The sequence below is a fragment of the Ananas comosus genome, linkage group 3 (assembly GCF_001540865.1).
Source record: "Ananas comosus cultivar F153 linkage group 3, ASM154086v1, whole genome shotgun sequence".
Classification (NCBI taxonomy): Eukaryota; Viridiplantae; Streptophyta; class Magnoliopsida; order Poales; family Bromeliaceae; genus Ananas; species Ananas comosus.
The window spans coordinates 2,770,926-2,798,905 of record NC_033623.1 but is presented as its reverse complement, the minus strand read 5'-3'; the positions used below and the strand labels follow the sequence as shown (position 1 = coordinate 2,798,905).

The window sequence follows — 27,980 nt, the reverse complement described above, 5'->3', positions numbered from 1 at the left end:
TGCCAGACATACAACATACACCTCGGGCCTTTGCCTGGTACCCAATACCTTGGCTTTCTGGCTGGTCCACATAACTTGTTAATATCCAAATAGAATGTGATCCATTCTTTACCACAATATAGTATATATAATGTCACGTTCCAAACCCGAGGCGTAACAGACGTCGCATATCTGTTAAACTAGCAAATATGCAAGGCTACAGAATCAGACAGAAGCTAGCAAAAAGATGATTACCAAATTTTTTACTAAATCCAAAGAATAATAGGATGCGACTAAGAAATTGAATTTTAACTAAAATCAAATGAAATTCTAACATCTATAGAACTAAAGCTTACTAAGAAACACCATAAATTCGGTCCACTAAATATCATAATTAACCAAGGTAAGTACAAAAAAATAACGAAATAAAAGATAACAAACGATCATTTACGAAGTTCAAAAGAATATTCACATCTAAATATGTTAGGCATAAAACTAAAAGGACTAAAAATTAAAACTAGCTACGTCTAACGTTCACTCGGTCTCAGCCCCGCCCAGCAAATCGGTCTCGGTACCTGGGTAAGCAACCATACACCACATTAGTCGGATTAAGCATACAATACAAATAAATAAACGAATACAAAAATTAATTCAAGCGACTGATTTTTAATTTGCAAAATTTAGAAAACAAGAATTTATCAAAACTCAAAAATTCAGATTGGTTTGAAATTATAATTTTTTTTCAAATGCATTTCTCATTCAGCAAATAAACGAAATAGATCTTAAGTCTCCGGCACCTAACTATATCATATGATCCGTTGGCGAGATGCAAAGACACCCGAAGGCGTAAACAAAACAGAGGCACTCGAAGGCGCAAACAGAACAAAGGCACCAAAGGTGCATGTACAAAACAGAGGCACCGGTAGGCGCAAACAAAGTAGAGGCGCGAATAGGCGCAGGCACCCGAAGGCGCAATATAAAGACGAAGCTCACTTCTATAACAAAATACATGTCGACATGGCTAACATTAGCATAGCAGAATACCAAGAGACATCATACTTCAAAAATTATCCAGTCACTAATTTACAGAATAGATTATCAAGTTTCAAAATTTTATTTTGCTAAAAGAACTTGTCAATCACAGTTGAAACTCAATTTATAGAAAAATTAATAATATGTTTAACCCTTAATTTTAAAATCTATAAAATAAGATTTTCATACAATCGAAATATTTTCCTAAATTATCTTACGAAAAACTAACGGGTGTCCGGCCGCTTACCTCAAAAGCGGCTTCTAAGTTAAGAAGCTATCCAATCGAAAATTGCACGAGATCAATCGCCGGAACCTAAAATAGAGATATACGATTCTCTATAAGATACTTAAAAATAAACTTACAAAGAGAACATATATATTTAGAAAGCAAGCTTATACAAAAGTTTGAATTCGGATAGGTTCACATAGGTCGACAATATCAACTACAGATGCATGCAAAAGGGCAAAACAGAGCACGAAAGAGATTTAGAATAATGAACTCGAAGAAACTGAATTAACAATCAAGAGAATTGAGAGTTTCAAAAACTAAAATATTCAAAGAAGCAAGATAAGATGAATGAAGTTTTAAATAATAACGAAGGGTCTAATGCTCGAAAAGAGGGTTTTCAGATGTTGAAATATTAATAGGCAATTTACAATCAGATAGGATCGGAATTAGAAACAAAAACAAAGTTCGCCCTCTCTTAGGCATTTTATCGAACATGTAAGGAGCATTACAAGAAGCATGCAGAATATGGAGGATTTATATAACTAAATCAGATAGGAATACAAAATAAAATGATAAATCGAATAACACATATTTAGATCAAAGCAAATCAGATTTTGATAGTTTTAAATTTCGATCATCATGAGGCGAGTACTCAAAATAATAATATAACGATAAACAAGAAGGTTGGATGATCACAAGGTTCGATATAGAGATAAAATAAGGAAAAGAGAAAAACCTTCTCAAAAATGGTGAAGATGATGGCAGGATGCCGTCGATAGTGAACCAAAAATAACGGCCAAAGAGGATTGCGGCGGAGGCAGCTACGGGTGACGGCGATGATCGGATGGCGTCGCGTGCGCACTTGCGGAACGACAAAGGTCATATGGATGCGGTGAGGAAGTGAGAGAGAGCGAGTCGTAGGGCAGGGGAAAAAGAGGGATTGATCGGGTGAGGGTTAGGGAGAAAATTAATTAAGTTAGATACTAATTAAGTAACAAAATGCCGCCGAATCCCTCGAAGATAGAAATTTACGAAAAGGTCCAAACTTAATAAGAATAGGAGTCAAATAAAGAAGTTTAAAAGTACGGGGTGTTACATATAAACTCATCTTATCACAAATTGAAACACAGAAATGTTGGTCTTATACATGATGCCCGATCATGCACTCACTTTTATAAGAAAATAGTGAAGGCATCGGCGCGTTGCAATGGATCAATTCGTTATTATCGGAAATACTAGCTGTACACCCAAAAAAGGTGTACATTTTACATCGCCCATCATAGATTTATAAACTCCTTTATATTTTAATCTTAAAAGCAAATTAAAAATTTTTGACAAAACAAAGAATGCAATATGGGATTTTGGATGGTACGGATGTAAAATTTATACCCCTTTTTGGAGTTTTAAGGTTGCAATATTGCTCTAAAACTTCCCTCACTAGCCCCTGCACTTTCTACATGTTGCTAGGTGGGGGCCCATTACAACCAGTAGCCTCACAATTTACCTCTTTCTAATTAACAACAACATAGGGGCTTGTTTGCAAACTTGCCCTTTTTTTTTTGTATTACGCGCCAAATTGTAGTGGAGAGAGAGAGAAACCGCACTCAACGGTCATCTTTTTGAACTCCGTGTTCTGCGTGTGTGGTGGGGAAAGCTGTTTGCTGTTTTTGATCGAACAGCTGATCCTTCCGCGGCCTCAACGGCTAGTTTTCCCGCGCTTTAGGCGAACCGCTTCGGATTTGGCTGATTGGCTCAAGTCTTAAAATGCTCCATTTCTGTTCCCAACTTTTCATTCTTTATTTATAAACTTCAAATACCGCCCACGTGGTTTCGCATATTTTTACTTTAGTACTCTGTAATTTAAGTATATCAAGTTAGTATCATGTTATTTTATTTTTATCTTTTCGTCAGTTTTTTCATTAATACTTCGTTAAATTATATACAAAAAACTTCAGATATCCTACCTATATTTATCGAATATTCACTTTAGTATATTTTAGTTTTAACTTTGTCATAGATTTAATGAAAAAAATTAATAAAATCGATAATAAAAAGATAAAAATGAAACCATATGGCACTAAATTGATACACTTTAAACCACAGGGTATTAAAGTGAGAAACTGTGAAACCACATGGATGGTATTTAAAGTTTTTCTTATTTATAATAAGATCTTTAGCCTTTAAATCGTCAGCCCTAACTTTTTACTTTTATTTTCAGTTTATTTCCTAACTTTGCTTCCACTATCATCCTCTACGCCAACAACTATCTCGACCTCGCATATGACGCCACCGCCTCTTTTGGAGCACATGGCATTCTTACTACGGAATCAGACGTACTGCAAAACTCTTTTAAAAATTTAATAGAGTCATTGTTGAGACTGACCAAAAATTCTCATAACATGATAATACTCTATATGAGTAAGTAGGGTTTTATTATAGTTGACGTGATTTATTGCTATTTACCATTGGCACAACAGGGTAGTAATTTTAGGACAAAAATTTGCTGGGTCATGTGTTGCAGCGCCCATCGCAACCATTGAAAAAAAAAAAAAAAAAGAGGGGGGAAGAGAGCGGCTGGGATGGGCGCCCCGACACACGCGGCGCCCATCCGCCAGCTTGCCCAAACTAATTAGTTTGGGCACGGTGCCCAGCAAATTTTTATTCCTAATTTTGTGAAACTCGAAGTGCGCTTTAATTTTTTATATAATTGATGAAATTAATATCTTCTTCACTCTTCAAAGTTATTAGATGAACGCAATTAATTCTCAGGCCGGATTGTATGCAACTGTACAAGCTTGACTTTCTTTCTTCAATCTTTTAATTTCATTTAATCTTACCTTCGAATATATTTCAATATTAGCACATAAATACTCTAGAAATCAGCCTGTCAATTTCAACCCATATTTGCATGTACTCACGGACTGTCTGTAAATTTACAGGTATAAATATTAGTTTTTCTTATCGAAAAAGTTATGAGTAAAATCAGTGGATACTCGTTAAATTATAAACATTTTAGACAATCCACGACTATCCACGAATATCCGTATATATGTTTTTTAAAAAAATAAAAAATAAAAAGGTGAATACTTCTTTTGTTTTATCCTTTTCTAGAATTCTAGCACTAATTTCTCGTACTGTCATTTTTTTCGTTATTATTTATTATATGCTGTAATATTTGAAATAATAAGTTAAATTTTGATCTTCTAAAAATAATATATATGGTATTTGCCTTTGAAAAGTATAATAACATAAAGAAAGATAAAATAAGAGGAGTCCAGCTATGGTGCTTGTAAAAGCACCAAGCACTTAGTACTTTAAGTTTTCTTACCGTTAGATCTACTCCTCGGATCATTTTCAACCATTAAATTATACTATTCAACCAACCACCCACTAAACCCTAGGGGGCCCATATCATCTTAACCGCATATCTTTTAATCCAATGGCTAAAAATCTACAAGCACCAATAACTTGGTATTTTTAAAAGCATAAGGGCTCAATTCAAATAAGAGTACCTTATAGGTAACCTGCATATCCACCCGCCCACATGCAGACGGGTATAAATAAGGACAATGTATTGGATGTGGCCCATGTGATTTATTAAAGCCGATCTATAAAGATACAGTCGGTTTATTGAAGTTGATCTATAAAGATACGATAGATCTAACGGTTAAGATGTATCTGGACACGTCTTTAATAGACGAACGTGATTTAGCATCCTTACATCAAGTTATATATAAATATGTAATATACGGGAGTTCCGGTCTAACTTTAATCCTATTTTCTGTGACGGCTTCATCTCCGGGGATAAGAAAATTAAACTCGAAACATTCCGCTCTTTTACAGATCGCGAACGAGAATGAACCACGAGCAAGAATAGCCGTTTGCAACCCGGATATTATGACCGTTTACAACCCGGATATGAAAATCGAAATCATAGCAGAAGATACGATCTTAATTATTATTAAAGTTTAACATATGATATGAAAGCCGTATTTTTTGCCAGATTTTTGTTTCTTTTATATTTCTTTAAATTTTCTTTTCATTAAAATAAATAAATAAATAAATAAATTTATCGATTGGTTTGCGTTAATGGTGATATCGACGGGTCTCAATTGAGACCAGCGTTTGGAGAAACAGTGTCACCGGCCCGGCCGCGTTAAGCGATTCAAAAAGTTTAAAAAAGAAAAAAAGACAGTGTCAGACCGGTTTCGGCCGTGCTAGGCGGCCGGGGCCCACGTGTACGGCCCCATTAGGGGCTATATGAGGCAACCTCTATGGTGGATGCAGTCAACAATAAAAAAAAAAAAGAAAAAAAGAAGGGAATTGTTTATTTTTTTAAATTAAAAAAGAATTATATATATATATTATATATATATATATTATATATAGAAGAGAGAGTCCGGGCACTATACATATCCGATTAGTATCAAGCCTTCGGTACTATTGAGTTTTCTACCATTTAGATGGCTATTCCTGGTGATCATTTTCCACCCGTTAAATTATACTATTAAACCAACCACCCACTCAACCCTAGGGACCACTATCACTCCTAACGCACATCCTCAATCAACGACCGAAAAACTCAATAGTACCTAAGGGCTTGATACTATTGATAGTATAGTAGCTATATTCTATATAGTAGAAACGAGGCTGGCTCTTATCAAATAGCACCAGCTATTGGCACTATGATTTTTTTATGTCTTGGATTTGAGAAATGGATAGTAGGATGATGTGGACCCCATAAGGTTAAGTGAGTAGTTGTTGAATAGTATAATCTAACGGGTAAAACTAATCAAGGATTAAACCTAACGTGTGAAAAATTCGGCATAAGCACCAAAAAAATTTCTTGGTGCCCTATTGATAGTACCCTGCGGATTCTCTCTCTCTCTCTCTCTCTCTCCTCCGCCCTGCGGCTCTCTCTCCCCCCCCCCTCCCCGCATCTCCTCTCTCTCTATAATATATACTATAATATAATAATATATATATATATATATATATTATGAGTTCTCGCTTACTCTTATGAGTATGATTATCCTCATACTCATAAGTTATTTTCGGCGATAGAGTTTTCCGATCGTACGATCTACACCATTAAATGTTATCTAGAGTATGAAAACGCTCTAGAAATCAAAATTTTATAACTTTTCAACATCATTTACCCTTACGAACAAAAAGTCACAAAATTGACAATTTTTTACGTACTGGTATAGAAGATATTTGCTAGTTTAACGGTATACCAAAGAATCGAAATCGGTTGAATTTTTGATAGAAAATTCTATTCACTACATAGATAAATATCAATGACTCCCGATTTTAATTGAAGGATCCGAACCATCCATTTTTAAGACGTCGTGTTCGATTTTGACCCATTCATTTTATAGCCGCTCTTGATGAACTTTATTATGATTTCGAAAAATTAACGAAATTTATTTTTAGAAGTTTTAAATACTGTAGATCATATTAACGGGTGGATCGTTGATTCGAAGTGCCATCATGAAACAACTTATTAGAATGAAGAGGCTCTATACTCATAAAAATATAGTCAGCCCTAGCATATATACTATATATATTATATATTAATATATATATATATATATATATAGAGAGAGATGAGAATGCGGAACGGAGAGAGAGAGAGGGAGAGACCCGAGAGACGATCCAGGGAGGGTCCCCGAGAAGCTCCCCACCGACCGCGGGGCCGGAGGTCGAGAGAGAGCGACCGACTTTTCCTTTTTCTATCATAGAGAGGAGAGAGAGGTTGGAGCTGGGCTACTCATTAGTACGCAAATCCATGTTGTTACCAGTTTTTAGCCTAGCTTTGATCAACTCTTTTCATTATTTCTAACCATTGGATTAAATACTATAACCTAGTGGGGACCACTCAACCCTAGGGGGACCACTCAACTCTAACCGACTAATATCATTCTGACCCTACAATTTTTCATCCAAGGGTTAAAAACTTGATAGCAAAAAGAGCGTTTTACTATTAATAGTATTCCAGCCTAATTCTATATATATATATATATATATACATATATATATATATTTTGGTGTATAATAACGTGACTTGTTCTAAGAAATCTATATATTAATTAAAATCATGTGTAATATTTGGTATTTCTCATATATGATTTTTGTTCTACTATTTTGCTTTTTTTTTTTATGATTATAAAGAAGTGTGTTTAGATTAATTTTTGCGGTGTAATTTTACGTTATTATTCTAAACATACATAAGGTGATTATAAAAATTTAGTATAGAATATATTGACTTCATACAGTTTATAAATTTTGAGTCACATGAGCTTGTTAAGAAAATTACTCTGAACTCTTATTTTATTTCTGCTGCATTTTGTAATACATGAAATTTGTAGGTCATTCAATATTATATAAGGATTTGTAAGATTAACTATGTTTAGGAGTAGGCATAACATCCTACTCATGATATATGATCACTTACGGTATTTTTTATAAAATAATATTGAATTAAAGTTAATTAGAAAATTCATATAGATTCCTAGTTTGATTTTAATAATCATTCAATGTTGAATAAGGTTATTTGTACTTTTCAGTATACTTAGAAGTAGGCACAGTATCCTATAGATAATAAAGAATACATAAGGATTTACTGACAGTGAACTAATGTTTGACTATTAATTGCAGTCAAATAAATAATAATTTTCTCAATTTCGACTGGAATCGGATAATGGATTGAATTTCTAGATAGCGAGATTTTTTATCCCCACAGGTATAGAAATCTCGTAATTTAGGAATTAGTTTTTTGTCAGTTTTATAATTAAAGTAGATAAATTCTATGCGTGTAGTGCCTCTGCCCATAGGAAGGTAGAATTTATTTAATCTGAAGATTATTATCTTATAGTAGGCGATAAAGTTCTATATTTTTTTTATTTTTGCAGCTTCTTTCTCTACTGCATTTTTTAATGATGTTTTTCGTATTTCTATGTTTACTGGGGGCAACTATTCTGATTGAAAAGAAAGTATTTCTTTTACTTTGGATTATATAGATTTAGACTTGACTCTGCTCGTTGAACAACCGTCTAAGGTAGTGGGGCCAATGACTCCATAGCAGGAATCCGCACAAGAAAAGTAGGAGCGATCCAACCGCTTAAACTTGATACTCATAAAGTCTACAGTATCAAAAAGCAAAATGGGATCAATTCTGAAATGTGATAAAGGTAAGAATTGCCTAAAGGCCATTGAGGAGCAATTTGTCAGCTCCGATAAAGTTTTGGCGAGCTGTGAGGATTGAGATTTTTATTGTGCATATAAACCCTTTGTTGACGATATTTTTGTGTGTAATTTAATTACATAAGCACTCGTTAAATTTCAGGAGAAAAAGTATTAGGATGGAGAAGTTACGCGATCTGTACTAATCACTTAAAGTAAATAGTAACTCCGGCTTTCTGGAGAGGCCAATTAGTGGAGATGGCTTCTGGCGCGTATTGGACTCCGTTCATTGTGATCCAATAGCTCGTTTTCGATGGTGCGACTATCCTGGACCCAATGGCACTGACGGAATTGAGTTCACGATTTTCGAGAAAAAGGGATTTAATTGGATTTACACATATATATGCGTGGTTTTTGAAAAATTGGTGAGGGGATGGGTTTCGTCGCAAATCGGCAACCAAATTTGATGAAACAAAATTGTAGATTCGATGCCCCAGTCGTGTTAAACGCACTGGCGCAATCCAATCGAAAATCCGATTGACGGATCTCCAAAAATCGCATGAAGTTTGCTGAGGGGTCGAAATTGGCAACACGGAAAATTCACAAAAAGCCCCACATTTTATGTACCGTTTTGCGCGATTTCGAACGTCGAGGTGCGTACACGTGAAACACTCGTGCTGTGAGGGACTTGGTTGAAAATTCTCAGCTTTGGGGGACTGTTTTGCAAAAACTGCACATGTATATAATGGTGCAACTAGGGTTTCATGCACGAAACCCTAGCCCTAGTTGTCCCAGCTCCCCTAGCTGCGCCCCAGCCATCTCTACCACCTCCCTGCCCCTCACCGCGCGCACCTCGGCCGCAAGAAAAAGGGTCGGCTTCGTCTCCCTCCACCAATCTCTCTACCCTCTCGGCAGTCGACATAAGGGAACTACCCACACACGTTGGGCCCCTATTCCCTGGCCGAGACCCGACCTCCGGCGCCGCCCCTGCCGGCCCCCGCCGGCCCCCGCCGTCCACATGTGCCTTCGGCGCCGCCTGGGCCATCCGCGGTCACCCACGGGTCGCTCGGGCCGAGCTTGAGCCAACTCGTGGCCGCGAGTTGCCGCCGACTCCTGGACGGCCGCGCTGCCCTCCTAGGCCTCTGACGACCCTCCGCACGCCGTCGCCGCCGTCGCCGCAGGCCCCCGGCTGCCGCCCTTGCTCCTTGTGGCCACCCTATGCGGGTTCGGCCAAGAATAGGCTCGCACCATCTCCGCGCGCCGCCGCCGCCCACCGTCGGCCATGTTGCCCTCCCTTGGCCTCCAGCCACTCGTCGCCGTCGCCCCGACACTCCCCCGGCCATCGTTGAAACGTGAGCCTGAGCCGAGCAGCACGGGCTCTGCTGCTCCACCATGCCATTGGCCGCCTCCCGCCGCCGGCTAGTACGTGCCCGGGCCCCCTCCGACCGGCTGCAACCTCCCCCTGCCAGCGCGCCTACACTCCGGCCGCCACCGGCCACCCCGTGCTCCACCTAGCTCCGGTAAGCTAGTTTTACATTTCCTGCGCACTGTTTTGGGTTTGGGTTGCTGTTCCGGTAATCCGAGGGCACCCCGACACTCCCGGAAGTGAGCACGATGATCCCTAATCCGCGTCGATCATCGTGCTTACCTCATTTGGGGTCAGCGAAGCCCCGGTTTGCGTGCTAGACACTGTTTAGGCACTGTGCGCACTGTTCGCTGAGTTTCACGTTGCTCCCGCGCTCTCTTCAGTAGTCGGCCATGCTCCGAATCATGAGCACGGCCTCCAGCACAGAGACCTATCAACGGGTGTCTTGGCCAGGCACGAATGTCCTCAGTTTGCGCTGTCAATTCGTAAAACCCAAAAAATCACATAAAATGATGTGATTTTATGTAGTTGCAGGGGCTTATGTGCAAATTTACGTTTCGTGACTGCTGTGGCCAGTGTGTGCGGGCACCGGGTGACCTCTGAATTAGTTGTCTAACGTCCCGGGCCTTTTCGAAAATCGAACGTCGATTCCAGTACGATTTTCGGCAAAATCCGCCGACGGAACGCGTTTTCGGTTCAAATTTCTTCCAACAGTTCCTCACGGTAAATTATGTTGTCGCCGAGCCTTGTTGGCTGGTCACCCATATCGTTTCGAGGGTTCGAAAATGACGGGTGAGCGATGGTGGGTTCCAGTGTCGAAATTGACACTTCCGGGAACCCGGATCGAAACGATTATCTGGCGATAATCGTTTCGATGTGGAGAGATGTGTTTGCTGCTAGGTCGCACAAATTATTGTGTTTAGTGGTAGCGGGTGACTCGTGGTACGAGTTGGTGAGTTTCAGGGCAGTTTGCAGTTCCCGGCGGAGTCCCGGTGTGATTTTCGAGACTTCCGGCGAGTTACGGTAATCGATTTTAAGAAACTGACTTCCGTGGGTTTACAGGTGGGGATTGTGAGTTAGTGGTTCTCATTCGTGGGTTGGATTCTAACCCAGTGGACCCTTCGTAGGTCATGTTGACATTCTTCCGCAGTCGGGAGACTAGTGCTACGTACGTACAGGTGGGTACTCCGACCCGAGGTCGATACAGTAGTGCACGCTCGATGACCTCCATTCCACCCTTCTCCTACTATCACTTTGCATTTTATATGTTGAGCCTTGCACCTTTATTATCTCTTTATCACTCTACTTGGTCAGTTTACATATCTAGCATTATAAGTAGAAGTAGAGCAGATTTATGATTACATGTGAGATCTGTGACCTAGTCGGTCGGTTCTTGTATCTCGTATTGTGACCTATTTGGTTAGTTCATTGCATCTGGTATTGTGACCTACTTGGTCAGTTTGACTACTTGGCGACCTACACGGTCGGTATACCCTGAGGGGTAGGATTATCGACTAGTTGCCGACGTTTGGCTATTGAGCATATCAGTATCGATTGCCACTGCTCGTACGCATTTCACTAACACCAGCGGTCTGATCCACTGTAAGAGGGTGTTCTTTTCCAGAAAAGTGATTGGGAATGCCAGCCCGTGAGCCCGGGAGCTTTATGCCAGGGTTATATGCTTTCAAACCCCGGTGCTTATGTGAGGGTCATATACCGTTCAGACCCGGATGCTTATGCGAGGGTCATATGCCTTTCTGACCCAAAAGCTTATGCTGGAGTCATATACAAATTAGAGCAATTGTAGCATAGGCTTGAGGTGTGCGGACCAACATGGCAGATTTCTGAGTTGATGCATACATACAGTAGCGGTAGTGATTCATATATATCTCTCGTTTTCTTGTTATCATTGCTTCTGTATTACCATTATCTATTCTTTTGCTTATCCTCCTTGACTAGTGAATACCCTCGCCCTCGTCGGCTTGTGGTACCCACCGGGAGGGGAGACATGTGTACATATTCTCACCCCCCATCCCTTTTCAGGTGACGTCGCGGGTACAAGTCGGGATGGTACGTGAGGTGTGCATCTTAGCGAGCGATAGAGCTATCGGCCCGCCGTTTTGGTTAAACTTCTTAAACTTGCCTTTTTAAATAATTAATTTAGACTTATTGGTTCAGTGGTTTCCTTTAATTGGATAATTGAAATTTTGTAAATGTAATAAAGGACTTGTGGTTTCTTTTGAGATGAAAACGATTTTCTACCCCTCGTGGTAGCGTGTTTTAAAATAAAAAGATTTCCGTGTGGGAAATGGCTTTGAAATGGTTTTTCGTGGTTTCATAATTTTTTGGTGTTTCAAAATGAGTTTCCAAATAGGAAACATTTTAAACTAATAGACGTGAATTTATATATATCTGTGATGAAACGAATGTGAATGTGAATAGTGAATGTATATGGATGTTCATATGCATGTGGTTGTATCTTGTACTTGTGCGACACCGTGTAAATGCAGGGAAGACTCTTCCCGTGTAAACAGTAGATTTTCTGTATTTGTAGCAGATCTTACATACTCTGGGGTCAAGGTTTTCAAAAAAAAAAAAATTGAGCACTTCTGCATCGATTTTTAAAGCCAAAGGGACCCCGGGGCGTGACACGAGGACGCTGATGAAGCGACTTTCGGGGATCAAGTACAATCAAGCCAAAAGTGTGCCGCGAGCATATCATGAAGATGCGGAACATAGCAGTTCAACTAAAGGTTTTAAAAGTTGAGATCTCCGATACCTTTTTAGTCCATCTAATTCTAAAATCATTACGTCTGAGTTTGATCCCTTTAAGATTTCCAATAACACACATTAGGATGAATGATCAATAATAAATGAATTATTGACCATGTGTGTTCAAGAAGAGAAGAGACTTAAGTAGGAGAAGTTGAAAATTATAACAGAATATGTTAATCTGGCAACTCAGTGTAGAAGGAAAAAGTGTAAGGGTGCCTCCAATTATAAGAAGTTAACTCAGTTACCAATAAAAAATTCTGGCAAGAAAAATCAATTCTACTTCTATAAAAAGAAAGGGCATATAAAAATGGACTACTTGAAGTATAAAGCTTGGTTTGAGAAGAAATGTATTGAAACTATTTATATTTGTTATAAATCTCATTTAGTTAATATTTCTAAAAACACCTGGTGGATTGACTTTGATACTACTGTACATATCTCAAATATTATACAACAAATTGGAAGGAAAAAAAAAAAAAAAAACCAGAGAACTTACAAAATCTGAGGCAATCAATCGCAGATCAACCGTACAGAAGCAGTCAATTTCCTGAGACAGTAAAATTATTCAATATTTTTTTAAAAAAAATAATAAGCAGCCAAATTGAAATTCAAAAAAAAAATGAAAGGTAGAAACTAAATCAGAGAAGAAAAGAGCACCAGCAAAGAAATAGAGATTTTTTACCGTATATTTATGGAGGCATTTTATATAGGTAAAATAAATTGCATTTAACGTAAAACGACCCTTCAGATTCAACAAATACATGTATCCGAGTCAAAGGGAGAGTAAAGAATTAATCTGAACCATTTTTGCGACCGAAGGAGGATCAACCGGCAGGAACGAAACGTTGCTAACGAAAATGGAGTGACGGGAAGAAGAACCGACAATGAACTTGGCCCACTTTTCTGTCTAGGGAGGACACATCAGGAGCCGGAGAGACATCTAGGGGGGTGAGCGGCATCTAGGGCAAACAGTTTAGAGTTAAAGGTGGTAACCAGTTGGAAGATGAACCAAGTACATTGAACTAAGTAAATGGGAACCGAATGAGCAATTACACGGGAAGAAGATGAGGAAAAAAAAAAACACTGACAAGGCCTTATAATTAGGATGAATGATAGATTCTATACAAATCAATTAAATGAAAATCATGTGAGCAATTAAGTGGGAAGAAGATGACTAAAAAAACTGAGAAGTGGGGCTCATGACCCAAGATGAATGATAGCTCTCACATAAATTAATAATTAAATAAGATAATTTAGTATGACAGATAGGTCCTGCAAAAACACAAAATTAAACTAATATCACTACATGGACAAAAGGATATGGACAAAAGGACATGAATTTTTATAGGAATTTATAGATAACGCATGGCCAATTAGCTGTTTCTTGTGCCAACTCCCTATTTTCTCACTAATGAAACTTTACAATTTTCTTTATTCTTTTCTACCAGGGGATGTCCCAACTCCCAAGAGTTAATGGCCAATTAGCTGTTTCTTGTGCATACAAAGACATTAGATTCTCAAGTCACACTTGAAAGAAGAAGCCAATATATGTTCTTGATCTGTAAGTAATTGTACTGACATAATTATTATTACTAGCTAAGTAGACGTGCAATATATATATGTATCAAATTTTGGAGCAGGACTGCTGTGCTCTCAGGAGCACGGAGGCTAAGTAGACGTGCAATATATATGTATCAAATTTTGGAGCAGGGCTGCTGTGCTCTCAGGAGCACGGAGGCCTCCGTGCTTCTGAGCCGTTTTCAATGATGGAGTTTCCGAATCGACGATCGGCTTCGTTAAACTTGATCTAGCGTATTTGAAGTTTCTAGAAAATAATTTTTGCGATTTTTCGATATCATTTACCTAATAATCGAAAGGATTCAAAATCAATGATTTTTAACGGCTGAAAATAAAAATCCTATAAAAAGTGGTAATATAGCAGTAAAATTTTTGATCAAAAATATTGATCTTGTTGTAGATAGTATAAAGAATTTTGTATCAAAATTTCATCTAATTTGAATACTTCTACACCGTTAAACTTAAAAACAGCAGATATCAACCATTAAAAATTATGAATTTTGAATCCTTTCGTTCACTAGGTAAATGATATCAAAAAATCACAAAAATTATTTTCTAGAAACTTCTAATGCGCTAGATCAAGTCTAACGGAACCGACCGTCGATTCGAAAATTCCATCATCGAAAACGGCTCAGGAGCACGGAGGCCTCCGTACTCCTGAGAGCACAGCAGCCCTGCTCCAAATTTTGACTAAATTGACAAAATACGGATTAAGTAGACATGATTAAAATGGATTTGAAGAAGTTTAGACATGATTTAAACGGATGCCAATATATGTTCTTAATCTGTAAGTAACAGTAAAGCTGCTGGTTCAGGGGCAAGGCAAAGAGAGAGAGAGAGAGAGAGAGAGAGAGAGAGAGAGAGAGAAATTAAATCGATGTTCGTTCGAAGGAGAGGAAAGTAGGAAGCCGATTTACACTTTACTTTTGCTGGAATTTGTGGTAATCGAAAGGAATTGAAGTTAAAGTGCAGTTTGACCTTTCGTTGGATTTTAGGAGTTTCGGAGTTCAGATTCTTCAGTGGAGCATTTGGAGGATTCCACCGAACCTCTTGTCACTTCCCGCGGAATTAGAATTACCTCACTCAGATCATCAAGGTAATCTAGTTTCGTCCATCTACACCTTTTGTTGATTAAATCACCAAATTGAGGAAATTTAGTATTTCTTTATTTCGCTAGTACACTTGCTGATTTTAGAGTTTCTAAGTGGATCCTTGCGGGACGTGAGCCGAGGAGAGGTGCATGAGAGGTGGATTTCTCGCCGTGACCGGATTAACAATTCGAGGTGGGTTACGAGTTGTTGAAAACAGTGAAGTTCCTACTATATCTTCGTTGATGCAAATACATGTCTATATGCTATGTATGCTCATGGAGGATAATGTTAGTGTAAATTGTATCGGAAAGTAGAATTTTATTTTATTTTATTTTATTTTTGAGAAAAAGGTAGCAAGTTATCTACTTCATTTATTAAGCAAAATGAACTAAGCATGCAAGTTGAAAGCAGCTAGGGTTTCCGAAAAAATAGGCAAAAGAGGTAAAACTAAGAAACAGAAAAGAGCTAGCTAGGCGAGATGAAGCTAGTGACGCATCAACGCAGAGCGGCCCAATTGGTGATCAGAAGATTAACACATCCTAGAGACCTGGAAGCATCGGTCGGGATACCCCGGAAGATGGAATTGTTGCTATCCCCCCAAACGATCCACCAGATTGCTGTGAGAAGGGTCAGACCTTGTGTTCTCAGAGTCTGCAGGGTTGGTAGAAGTTCGTTCCCAAAGACTTCGGACGTCATTCGTGGTGCCATCAAATACGACCGAGCCTTCCGCGCTGAAGAGGAGGTATCATACATAAACACAATTGTGGAATAGGTGATCACAGCTTTCCGTAATAACCGCGCAGAAGACGCAGTGTTGATCTACAAGTACGCCTCGGAGAAGTAATCTGTCGGCAGTTAGTAATCTCTTCCGCAGTAACAGTCATTGCGATTAGGTATCTTCTTGCATTTATCTATTTGTATTAGCATCGATGCATGATTCAGTCATTCTCTTCTTGATCATTACTAGTGTAGAAGCATGACAGAAAATAAAGAGTTATTATTTATAGTATTCTCTGTAGCTCAGTTTATAGTAAATTTAGTTGTTTTTCACTTATTCTCGCTTCAGGTAGACCTAGTGGGTGGTTGTCGCCGATCGTATCCACTGGAAACTACTGTTTAGTAGTTCTTACACCCTCTTATGGTTTTCTTTTCAGAGATAGGTGCACCATTCGCTGACTGAGATAAGAGAATTGCGCAATAGATAGCATCCCCTACCAGTGTGCATATACTACATAGGACCACCAGATAGAGAGTTGTTCTGTACTACATCTCTGGATTGGTGAAGGCCAAGGCCTTTTGTTGTTTACTTTACTTTTTGGGGTTTGTTTATTTAGCACTTATTCTAGTTCTTGTGATTTGGAAAAACTTTCAGTTGTGATCTCCAGTGTTACTTTGCTAATGCTAGATTATGTTGGTGCTTCGTTCGAACAGAAAAAATTATGTCCATTCGGCGGGTCTGTTAACATCCCCGTGGCCTTTTGCTGCTGTGGACTGATATACTTATTATTACTAGCTAAGTGGACGTGCAATATATATGTACTGAATATTGACTAAATTGACAAAATACGGATTAAGTAGACATGATTAAAATGGATTTGAGGAAGTTCAGATTGAATTTGGATCGAATTGATCGAAACGGAGTTACGAAAGAAGTGAACCTGAGTTCCGAACGTTTTGGGTGCCCGGAATAAGACTTTGGGCAGCCAAAAAATGTTTCGATTGGCCCAGTTGAGCATCCAAAACAAGCAGATGCTCTACTCGAGGGTTGGCTCGCGAGAGGTCAGCTTTCGGGCGTCCGAAAACCCTTCCGAATGGTCCCAGCAGCCGTCCGAACCTTTTCCGGACGCTCTACCTGAGAGCTCGGGTGCACGAAGGATTAAACTTTTAAGCAACCGAATGTCCCTCCGGGCGTATGGAACACCTTCCAAATGGCTTCCGTGGGCGTCCGAATACCTTCCGGACGCTCAACCGAGAATACTGGTTGTGCAACTCATTAAATAATCGGACGTGCAGTCTTCCCTGCACGAGCCCAAGATGTGGTTCAAGCAGACTAGGCAGGTGTTTGGATCACTAACCACATACTGCCACGTAGTTTTTGAGCGCCCGAAAGTTCCAGCAGGCGCCTTAGCCTTTAACCAAAAAAAGAAAAAGAAAAAAGAGTAGGACTACTATAATTTTAAGAGCACAAAAGCCTCCATACTCCTAAATTATTTTCTATGATAGAATTTTTGAATTGACAATCAGCTATAGTAAGCTTAATCTAGAGTATTTGAAGTATTTTAAAAATAAATTTTACGATTTTTCAATATCGGTTACATAAATGGCTCAAAACCATTGACTGAAAATAACAATCTCACAAAAAGTAATAATATAATATCGAAATTTTAGATCAGAAATATTAATTTTGCTGTTAATAATTAAAAATTTTTCTCTCAAAATTTTATTTGATTTGAAAATCTATACACAGTCAAACTAGTAAACAACTCACATTAACCATTAAAATTATTGATATTAAACCCTTTTAAACACTAGATAAATGATATCAAAAAAATCATATTTTTAAATATTTTAAATACCCTAGATCAAATCTAATAGAATTGATTGTCGATTCGGAAGTCTCATTATATAAAACAAATTACGAGAACGAAAACCTCCGTACTCATAAAAGCACAATAGCCTACTCGAGAAAAAATGGGACTTTATCAAAAAATGCCATTCTCATGATTGCAAGCACAATAGCTATTCACTGCTTTGATATTAGAACTTCCAAAGAATCTATTGTTCAAACTACCAAGATTGTGATTTGATCCACTTCAAAAGTTAAGAAAACATCCAAACTTCATAAATTAGTCATAATCATCCAACCAGGTGAAAAGATGTTAAATCTCTAATAGATGAAAAAGGCAAGTTTTTGAAATTTCAGGTTCAATTTCAGTGGGGTTAAGGTGAAACAACCTATAGCTTGAATCTAAATGACCCTAAATTGAATTGTTAGGCCCAGACTAAGTTACTGAATCAGGGGACCTGAAACCCACCTTCTCCTGCCCAATTTCAGCTCTATCAATTGGAATATGTTGCTGCTGCTGGAAATCCTCAAATGAAACATCAATGGAAGGTTGAATCTGTAGGGTCAAATCTGGTTTACTCTGCAACAATTGAAAAAGCTAACAAGTAAAACTAATTGATTTGACTCCAATCATATAGTAGTCCTTGATAAATCTTTGTATCGACTATTTATTCGCCCGCTAATGCATTGATTCTGCTGTATAATAAATTTGCTAAATTACAAAGGCCACCCTTGCGCACTTGCGCTTTACCTTGTGTCTCAATCACCCTCTTGCATATGATTTTGCTTCAATTTGAAGCTTGCATTTTATCACTGTGTACAGGATCATAAGTAATCCCAAACCTCGCACATGTCAATTTGACCTGTTTGATTCAGAAGAGTAATGCTGATCCCCTTTCTGAATTATGTTTATTTCCTTCTGTTTTCCAATTTACTTGATGAAGAAACTTCTTGGAGATTCAAAAGAGTGATTACTTACAGAAGCTGTAAGGATCAGTGAGGCACAGCTTCTGTAAGAAATCACTCTTATGAATCTCCAAGAAAGTTCTTCTTTAAGTAGATTGGAAAACAATAGGAAATAAACATAACCCAACAAAGGAATCAACATCCCTTATGAATAAAGCAAGTCAAACCCAAATTATTCCTTTGAAATCTGCAGGTAAGGCATCTATCAGCTCTTCACTCCTATCTTCTGTTGGACTCGAAAAAACCCTAACTAAGAGTGAGGTTAGTTCGAGAACTAAGTTATGTTCCTACGTCCTCTCTGAATAAACAATTCCTTAAAGGCATGCAAAAAATTGAAAAAATTAAACTCAAAACATACACAATTCTATACAGATATACAGAGCAAACTTGCAAAGTTGTGCTACATATCGTCCTTAGTTATTACTAATATAACTGGTGATTTTGAGATACGAAACTCTTAACTAGCAACAATGCCAACTGATGTTATACAGAAGAAACATAATAATTCTAAAGAAGATCACTGTTAATCTCATTCAACTTCAAACTATTGATGAATCAAGCGATGTAAAAGTATGTTCTATTACCTGTATTACCCTCTATAATTTCTTTCCATGATGATCACTATGAATAAAATAGATTTATACCATCATTGATCCTCTATAATCTCTTGCCATTACCCACTACGTATTCGTCACAATCTCTCTAGTCCAAGTTCCAACCAACAGTTAATTTTCTCTAAATAATACAACAGTATCTTGACCCCAAAGAAATAAAAATTTTCTATCCATGGATGGTGAAGACAAACCACTATCACAAGAAGATGACATAGAATGCAAATGTACGCATTCAATAAAACTACCAAAAGAGCACAGATATCTCACTTTGGTGTTAGAATAATACCTAGAAACATAAAAGGCTATGCACAACACAATCTTACCAGCAGGGCCCAGGTCGGAGACATTGCTTAGCGTAAATGAAGACGTTCTGACCAAATTCAAGAAAATAAGTCATACATGTAAGCTAGATCAAAGTGATGCATAAGGTATGGCCTATTTAGTGACACCCGGACATAACATGTCATAGAGACGTAGCAAGAAGGTAATAAAATTACATCAGAAAACAACTTATAACACAAAAAAAAAAACAAAAAACACCAGGTATGACAGAGAAACAAAAATACAAAGCTATTACAAATTACTCACGTTCAATGTAACACACTGAGTCTTTGATCGAGAACTTTGTGTGGAATTTCATGGTTTTAGCACATAGAAATGCCAGAATTAATTAAACAGAAAAGGGAGGGAGGGGTTGAAGAGAAAAGAAAAGGTATCAGTTTTTGCTCATTGTACATGCAACTATGTAAATAGACCCAGCTAATCGCAGCAATACTGAAACAAATAAAGCTCAAATAATGACTTTATAGAACAAACAGTGAAGAAAACAAACTACATATGACAGAAACTTTTCCATTAGGGTTAATTGCATACACGTCCCTCCAAACATAGTGAATTGCATATCTATCCCTGCAAAACTTAATTTCCATAAGTTGTCCCTGCAAAAGTCCTAATGTATGCAAATATGTCCCTGCCGTTAGTTTCCGTTAGAGAAATTTCGTTAACCATAATTAAAATACTTAACCATGATTAATTAATGAGTGAAATGACAATTTTACCCTCTTCTTCTTCTCTCCCTCTTCCTTTTCCCTCTTCTTCGTCGCCGGCGAGAGAGGAGATGCGGCGGCGGCAGCGAACCCTCTCCCTCTTCTTTTTTCTCTTCCCTCTTCCTCTCCCTCTTCCTTTTCGCCCTTCTTCTTTCTCTCCCTCTTCCTTTTCCCTCTTCTTCGTCGCCGGCGAGGGAGGAGATGCGGCGGCGGTGTTGGCGGCGAACCCTCTCCCTCTTCCTCTTTCTCTTCCCTCTTCCTCTCCCTTTTCCTCTCCTTCTTCCTCTTCCCTCTTCTTCTTCCTCTCTTTCTTTCTCTTCCCTCTTCTTCGTTGCCGGCGAACCCAACCCCGCACCGCCGCCGCCGCCGTCCGCTCCAGCGGCCCGAAAAGGAAGAGAAAAAGAAGGGGAAGAGGGAATATTTTGGAGGGATATATTTGTGAAGGCAAAAAGGTCATTTCACAAGAAAACTGTTAAAAAATTAACAGTTTCCTAACAAATTCTAACCAGGGGGACATATCTGCATATATTAGGACTTTTGCAGGGACAACTTATAGAAATTGAGTTTTGCAGGGATATATCTGCAATTCACTATATTTGCAGGGACGTGTATGCAATTAACCCTTTCCATTATTATCTGTCGAGTAAACAATTATATCATCCTATTAATCTACAGAGTTAACCTGAACATAGTATACTAACATACAACAGTAAAGAATAACTCTTTGGACATACCATGAATACTGAAACCAAGTTATTCCATCTCTGATGCAACTTTCCTCAGTTTGATAGAAAGCATTTAGATTAACTGAGCACTTCCCGTAGCAAACAATTCCGGTGTCAATAATTTGTCCTGACGACCTATCCTTCGTAACAACAACAAAGTAGGAGCAAAAGGGGTTTTCTTGGATGCAGGAGTTTTTCTTTATCTCATAGATCAAGCGCAGTGCCCCTTATTAGTAAAACCCAAATATACCTCTAGCAAATAAGCGTGAATTTTTCCTCCTACCTTTGTTAGTACTTCTACTGCTTCTTAAGGGTGTCAAATAAAAGCGCAACAGCCCATTATCTACATTTCCAGGAGAGGAGTAATGAACACTCCGACTCCGACCGAGTCGGCTTTCTCTTTTCGTTTGCCAATCAGGTTTGAGGTTCTGCATATCATCATTAGCAGCATTCACATTCCGTTTCACACTCTGGCTCTCTCTAGATGAACTTGAGCCGTTCCGATTAACATGCACTCCACTATCAGCTTCCGTAGCTTCTATGATTTTATCCTTTCGCCCATCCTTCCAAGATTCGGACAGAGACCTCTCCAACACACGCTCACGCTTCTTTACAATATCCCTCAGAGGGCTAGTAACACTCCAATCCCACACATTGCTCCATCTGTGTGATTTTCTCCTATTGATTCTCGAAATAGCTAAATCTGCAGAGGATTCATCAGCCGAGGGCTGACCATTAGTTTTGGCTGTATCACCACACTCAGCAGATGGGTTAGGGTTTCTGCTCGTAATATCCTCCGCTAATTTTCCTTTTATACTTCTAATCCCATCTTTTCGCTCCTCAAGGCAGGCAAACGAGCAGGCGAGTGCCCTACTCACCACTGAACCATCCCACGAACGCCTAGGGAGTTCCCATGAGCCCCTTCTCGACTCTCGGCACACCATCCAGTCACAAGAATACCGGAAACTAGGCTTTCTTTCCAACGGCATTTCTCTTGGGCGATCAATTGAACACCTTTCCTGCGATCGGCCATCGTTCGAAGTATTCACTTTCTCCCGTGTCAATCCCTTCCTTGGCAAAATCGAGCTCAACCAATACAGCATGCCTTTTCCGTTCAATTTCCGCTCATCCAAAGCAACCATTATCTTCTCATCAGCGGCAACATTCCCCGACGGGGCTGCTTCAGAGCAACTGGCACCATTGTTCCCAATTCTCGAGCTCTCTACCTCTTTCCTCAGAGATTCCTCATTCACGCCATTATCAACAACATCATCCAACTGAAACAGCGAAAGGAGGGTCTTTTTACGCCTGATTTCACCGCGCTTCTTCTCCTCGGCAACGGGGAACGCAACTGAGATCTCTGTTGAGATCTCTTCTACGATCTCGCTCCTGGAGTTGCTCGTGCCGACCGTAGACAACCTCTCCACCAAACAAGAAGGACAGAAACCAGTGAAGATCTCAGTAGGGTGTTTCTGGCACCTCGTAGAGCCGTCATTTTCGCGGTCCATCAAAACATTTAGAGATCAACAAAGCACAAAGGAATTGAGCATTCCACGAACCTGCATTTGCTGTAGCAACGCATAATCCGGAGATTATAGCCCTCAGATCTAAACAAAGAGGCCTTGAGCACGTATAAACATCTGAATCAAGCTAAATCCAAAATTAATTCCTTCCAGAAAACAAAAAAGGTTACACCTTTGGGCATAAAATTGAAACATTAACACATCAAAAAACTCGGAACAAAAAAAAAAAAAAAAAATTCTAATCCGTGATCTTTGCATAGATCTGAAACAACCAAGTAGATCGTAACACCAATATCGAGCTCAAGTACACATTTTTGCCCCAAAATCACAGAGAAAAAGCGACCTCAGAATCGCCAAATCCGATGGAATCTCCGCGAAATCCGATGCTCCGAAACCCTAAAAATGGTAGCAGCTTCTCCCCCCGTGCGCTCTTGGGAAACCCTAGGGAGAGGGAGAAGAGAGGCCCACGAATCGATCGAAGGATCTCCGCGTCGGATAGTTTGGTAAAAATATACGCCGACCCCCCTAAACGATATCCCATTTGAAATTTATTTTTTTCCAAAAATAACTCTTCAGCATTTAATCTTTGCAATAAACTAATTTTTAGTTAATAAATTAGAAATTCTCTCAAATATACTGGTGATTTAACCAATTTTAATAGCTAATAAAATTAACTGGCATTTAATAACTAAAATAAATTACTAGATTTGATAAAAGGTCCCGATCAAAATAAAAATAGAGGTTGGGGCGCGCATTTCAGAGGCGCGTATAGTTGAGGGGTCTCCCTACATTTTTACCACGTAATTAATTTCCCCCATCGCGGCGATCTCACGAGCGGTTGAAGTGACCGTACGTAACGCCACTGGCGTAGGACAAAATTACAAGAATGCCACTGAAGGACCAGTTGCAGCGAGGGGTATTATGGGAAATTCACATGGGCTGTAAGGATCAGAGTTGGGAAGGTCGGTGAGGGGGAATTAAATGACACGTGTCGTGACAAGCTGGCTCGTGAAGGGAGCCGTTGTAAGAGTGGTGGTAATGGAGAAAGGAAACGTTACTCAATGTGTTTGTACTAAACCACAATTTAATAGGGTACTGTACTAGCGTAGCCAGAGATATTTTTTATATTATAAAAATTTTTAAAATTTTAAAAAATATTTCTTTTAGATAAAAATATACACCATTTTGAATTGGTTGCTCGGCATTTCAAAATTATAATTTTACTGACCAACCTTTCGATTTGTTTGATTGAGTCAGTCGACGACACTTTGACTTTTAAAATTTAAATATGTAGTTTATCTTCACAGATTTAATAAGTATATTTTATACAATTTTTACAACTATAAATTTATTAAAATAAATAAATAATTTAAATTTTTAAGTTAAAGAGGATGTTGACTGACTCAAATTAAATAAATTGGAAGGCCGGATACTAAAATCAAATTTAAAAGATTGGATTGTATGTTTGTACCTTTTTATATTATAAAATTATGATTGATTATAATTGCCATTGGAAAAGCATGTTGTCCTATGCTTCTTCAGTGGCAAAAAGTGATTGACTACATTTGATGCATTCAGATATTTATTTATACACTATATCTCAATTCTTTTTTAAATACATCTCAAATTAAAAATTCAATCACTCATTTTTTAACTAAAGAACTACAACTCATTGGATAGTAGAGATTAAATAATTAGATAAAATAAATGACCAACAAAGATGTTGTGTACAAATATACAAATGCACTGGATATATGCAATGTGGATCGAAAGTACTAACCAAAAATTCTATAAGCTCAAACTGGAGAAAAGAGGACACCGATCACACTTAAATTTAATGGACACATAACGATACGGCCTTCGCTACGACTCGGCTCAAATCGGCCTCCGCCAGGAGGCAGGGATGCTAGTCTATTTAAGTCAACAGCCTCTATCTCCCCCGAAAATGCATTTCGCATGTAGGGATCAAACAGAGTGTCACTAGTTTTTATACCATCTGTAAATAGAAAGTAATGATCAATAATATCAAAAATTTTAACTAAAGGAATGAGGATGCTCATCGCACTTGAAGTGTGTAAACACACAACACTAACGTTCTTTGACTATGACTCGATCCAACCTGGCCTCTGCTACGAAGTAAGATACTGGCTCATTTAAGCTAACATGCAATAGTTTTAAAACAAATAAACAACTAAAATCAAATAAAATAAAAGATTAGAAGTAAAATAAATTTTTTTAAAAGTTAGATAGTTGTAAATAAATTTTTTAAAAAATTAGATAATTGTTAACAAATGACTTCAAGTTTAGATTAGTTGCATCTGTTTTACCTATTTTCTTTTAGCAAACATTTTATATCAAGGGAGCCAAATCGACTATAAAATTAGAATTTTTTTCTCCTTAACTTTTCCATAAGCTCCTCAATCAGAGACCCCCTTCTAATTAATATTAAATAGTCATATGGTATAAAATAAAATATTAAGGGCTTGTTTGGTTCATCCATTTTGGGTATGGAATGTGAATCGGTTTGATCAAATCCGGTTAATTTTGTTTGGTTCACATGAATCGGTTTGGGATTCCTATTCCGGACTGGAATGGGAATGGCCCATTAGCCTTCAACTTGATTCCGGTCTTCTAGCCCGGATTGAGATTTCATTCCGGAAGCCCACTAAGTTCTCGAAGCCCATGTGACCATCTCACCCTCCTTCTCTTCACCCCTTTCTCATCAAAAAATATATATATATATCCCCTCTCAAAACCCTATCCCTAACCAACATCAATAAAAGATTTTAAAAATAAATTTGTTATTTTTTTTGAAAAACTTATTAAAGAATAGTATTATATTTTTCATAAATTTTAAATAATATAAATTTATATTTGAGAGTAAAATTAGTATTATAGAATCCTATACTTTTTTTAGTTTATACGAACCAAACAATGAAATGTGAATACTCATTCCAATCTAATCCACAAATAAACCAAACGTCTGTGGGGAGTGGGCCATTCCAATTACCATTCCAATTTATTCGCATTCCATTATCCATATCCAATTCACACTTAACCAAACAAGCCCTAAAGGAGAAACGAAATAGAAATTTGTTATTTTTTAATTTAAATGATGTCATATATGTATTATTATTTTTTAAATTTTTTTAGCAAACAATTTTTAATATATATATATTATATATTATATATTATATTATATATTTATATTATATATTATTATATATGAATTAGAATTAGCAATAATGTAAATAAAGTTTTACATTCATATTCAAATTTTTGTATACCTATATTTAATTTTTTATATACCTATATTTTTATATACCTATATTCATATTTAACAAATACAAAAATAAACAAAGAGCACACAAGACTATTTTATTTCTCTCCAAGGAAATATTATTATTTCACAAAAAGCAATCAAACTCCTTCTTATCTCTCAATAAATAGCAATTAAGCCATCTACTCCATATACATATTGGCAATCAAACACTTAGAAGTTTTTATTTTTTTTTTACACATCTAAAAACTTGAAAGCACAGTATTGAAACATGAAAATAGAATATTGGGATTAAAGGATTAGGGATATGGGATGTTTCCAATTAATATTGCAATTTAATTTGTCAATATAAAATATAATACTAAAAAATTTGGATATTTGTATCTATACTCATTTTCCCTAGATATTTGGATAATTTTGACTCTCTAAAATCAATTTTATTTTCCATATTCAACCGGATTCAAATATTTTCTATCTGGATGCGGATATTTTCAAATAATATTCTATCCATTCACCCCTAGGGGTCTCAGTGATACAAGATTTTCTCATTTCTCATAAGGAAAATACTATATGTACACCCCTTATGAGGTTATATATTTCGCACCTAAGGATTCAAGAATTGATAAACCTTTTTGGATTTTAGTAAAATCAAAGAGAATTGATAAGATTAGTAGTTTAATAAGAGTTACAAGAGGCCTATTGGAATAAACTTTATACCATGAATAGGGTACATATATAGATAGTATTGCTGTTTTGGTAAAAAGAAAAAAAATGTTATCCATACACCTCAAAGGAGTGTATATCTTACGGTTTCGAATCCAAAAGTTCACAAAATTATTTGGGATGTTTACACCTAAATTTTTCAATTTTTAACTTTCCATGACTACATAAGAGTCACAAAAAGTAGAGAATATTGGAGTTTTCCTATTTATTGTGTGATTTAAAATTTTAATTTGAAGTACAAACCTATTGAGCGGCCCAATTTTTAAAGAGCTTTATTTGGGATCACTGAGGAGCTTATTGTCTTAAATTAAGTTGAAGTTTTGTAATAGTAATACATATGAAGGTTCCAAAACATATCCAATAACTTTTAATGCATAAATAATGGATCCGAGGTTCATTTGTGACATTCCTGTCACCTTATATTATGTTCAGAGATTTAAGATGTTGTAGATTGGAACAGTTGTGTAGGTCCAATCAGATTCAGATTTAGTCATTTAGATCACAGAGAATCCATTCTAGATCTGACACAGCAACTGGTCAGTACTAAGGTCTGTGCTATTATTGTTTAAAAAAAGTAGGGTAAACTTCAAATACTACATCTATGATTTCGCATCTTCTCATTTTAATATTCTGTGCTTTAAATTGTATTAAGTTAGTGTTCTGTGGTCTCATTTTTATTTTTTCGTCAGCGTTAATATTTCGTTATTATATACAAAAAATTTCATATACCCCACTTAAGTTTATCAAATACTTACTTTAGTATCCTTTAGTTTTAATTTTGTCACTGATTTAACGAAAAAAAAGTAAAATTAATAATAAAAAGATAAAAATGAAACCACATAACATTAAATTGATACACTTTAAATCACAGAATACTAAAGTGAGAAGGTGCGAAGCTATAGAAGTTGTATTTAAAGTTTTTCCAAAAAAAAATACAACACCTAACAAAAAAAGGAAACCATCAATTCTAAAAAAAATCCTTCTACACTTCACCTTGCATTCCAAATACAACAATTGAAGAGATGTGGGTGTATTTTGGTTGCGATATATGTACAGGATAGTTTTAATTTTTATAGTTACTTTTATTTAAGTTCTGATATCTACTGTTGTAGTGAATTCTTAATTGTTTACCGATTTAGACGCTTTGCGTGCATGAGAGTTTTTGTGTATGTGTAACGCCCCTAATAGTCCCACATCGAATGGGATACTGATTCCGATCAGTTATATGAGACCTACACGCTAGTAATAATAACTGGACTTAAGCATTTTGGGCCGGTGGTTTGGGCCCAACGAGTTATTGTT

At 37.4% G+C, this 27,980-nt stretch overlaps 1 protein-coding gene and 1 long non-coding RNA gene across 2 annotated transcripts; both read right to left on the bottom strand.

Moving 5' to 3' along the window:
• On the bottom strand, positions 364 to 2,172 carry LOC109707197. Its single transcript, XR_002215434.1, has 3 exons — positions 1,977 to 2,172; positions 1,259 to 1,324; positions 364 to 554 (listed from the first exon to the last, which is right to left on the bottom strand). It is a non-coding gene; the product is annotated as an uncharacterized LOC109707197 (long non-coding RNA).
• On the bottom strand, positions 20,794 to 23,182 carry LOC109707054. The gene has a single exon (XM_020228121.1). The coding sequence runs from the start codon at positions 22,658 to 22,660 to the stop codon at positions 21,383 to 21,385; it is 1,278 nt and encodes a 425-aa protein (XP_020083710.1). The 5' UTR covers positions 22,661 to 23,182; the 3' UTR covers positions 20,794 to 21,382.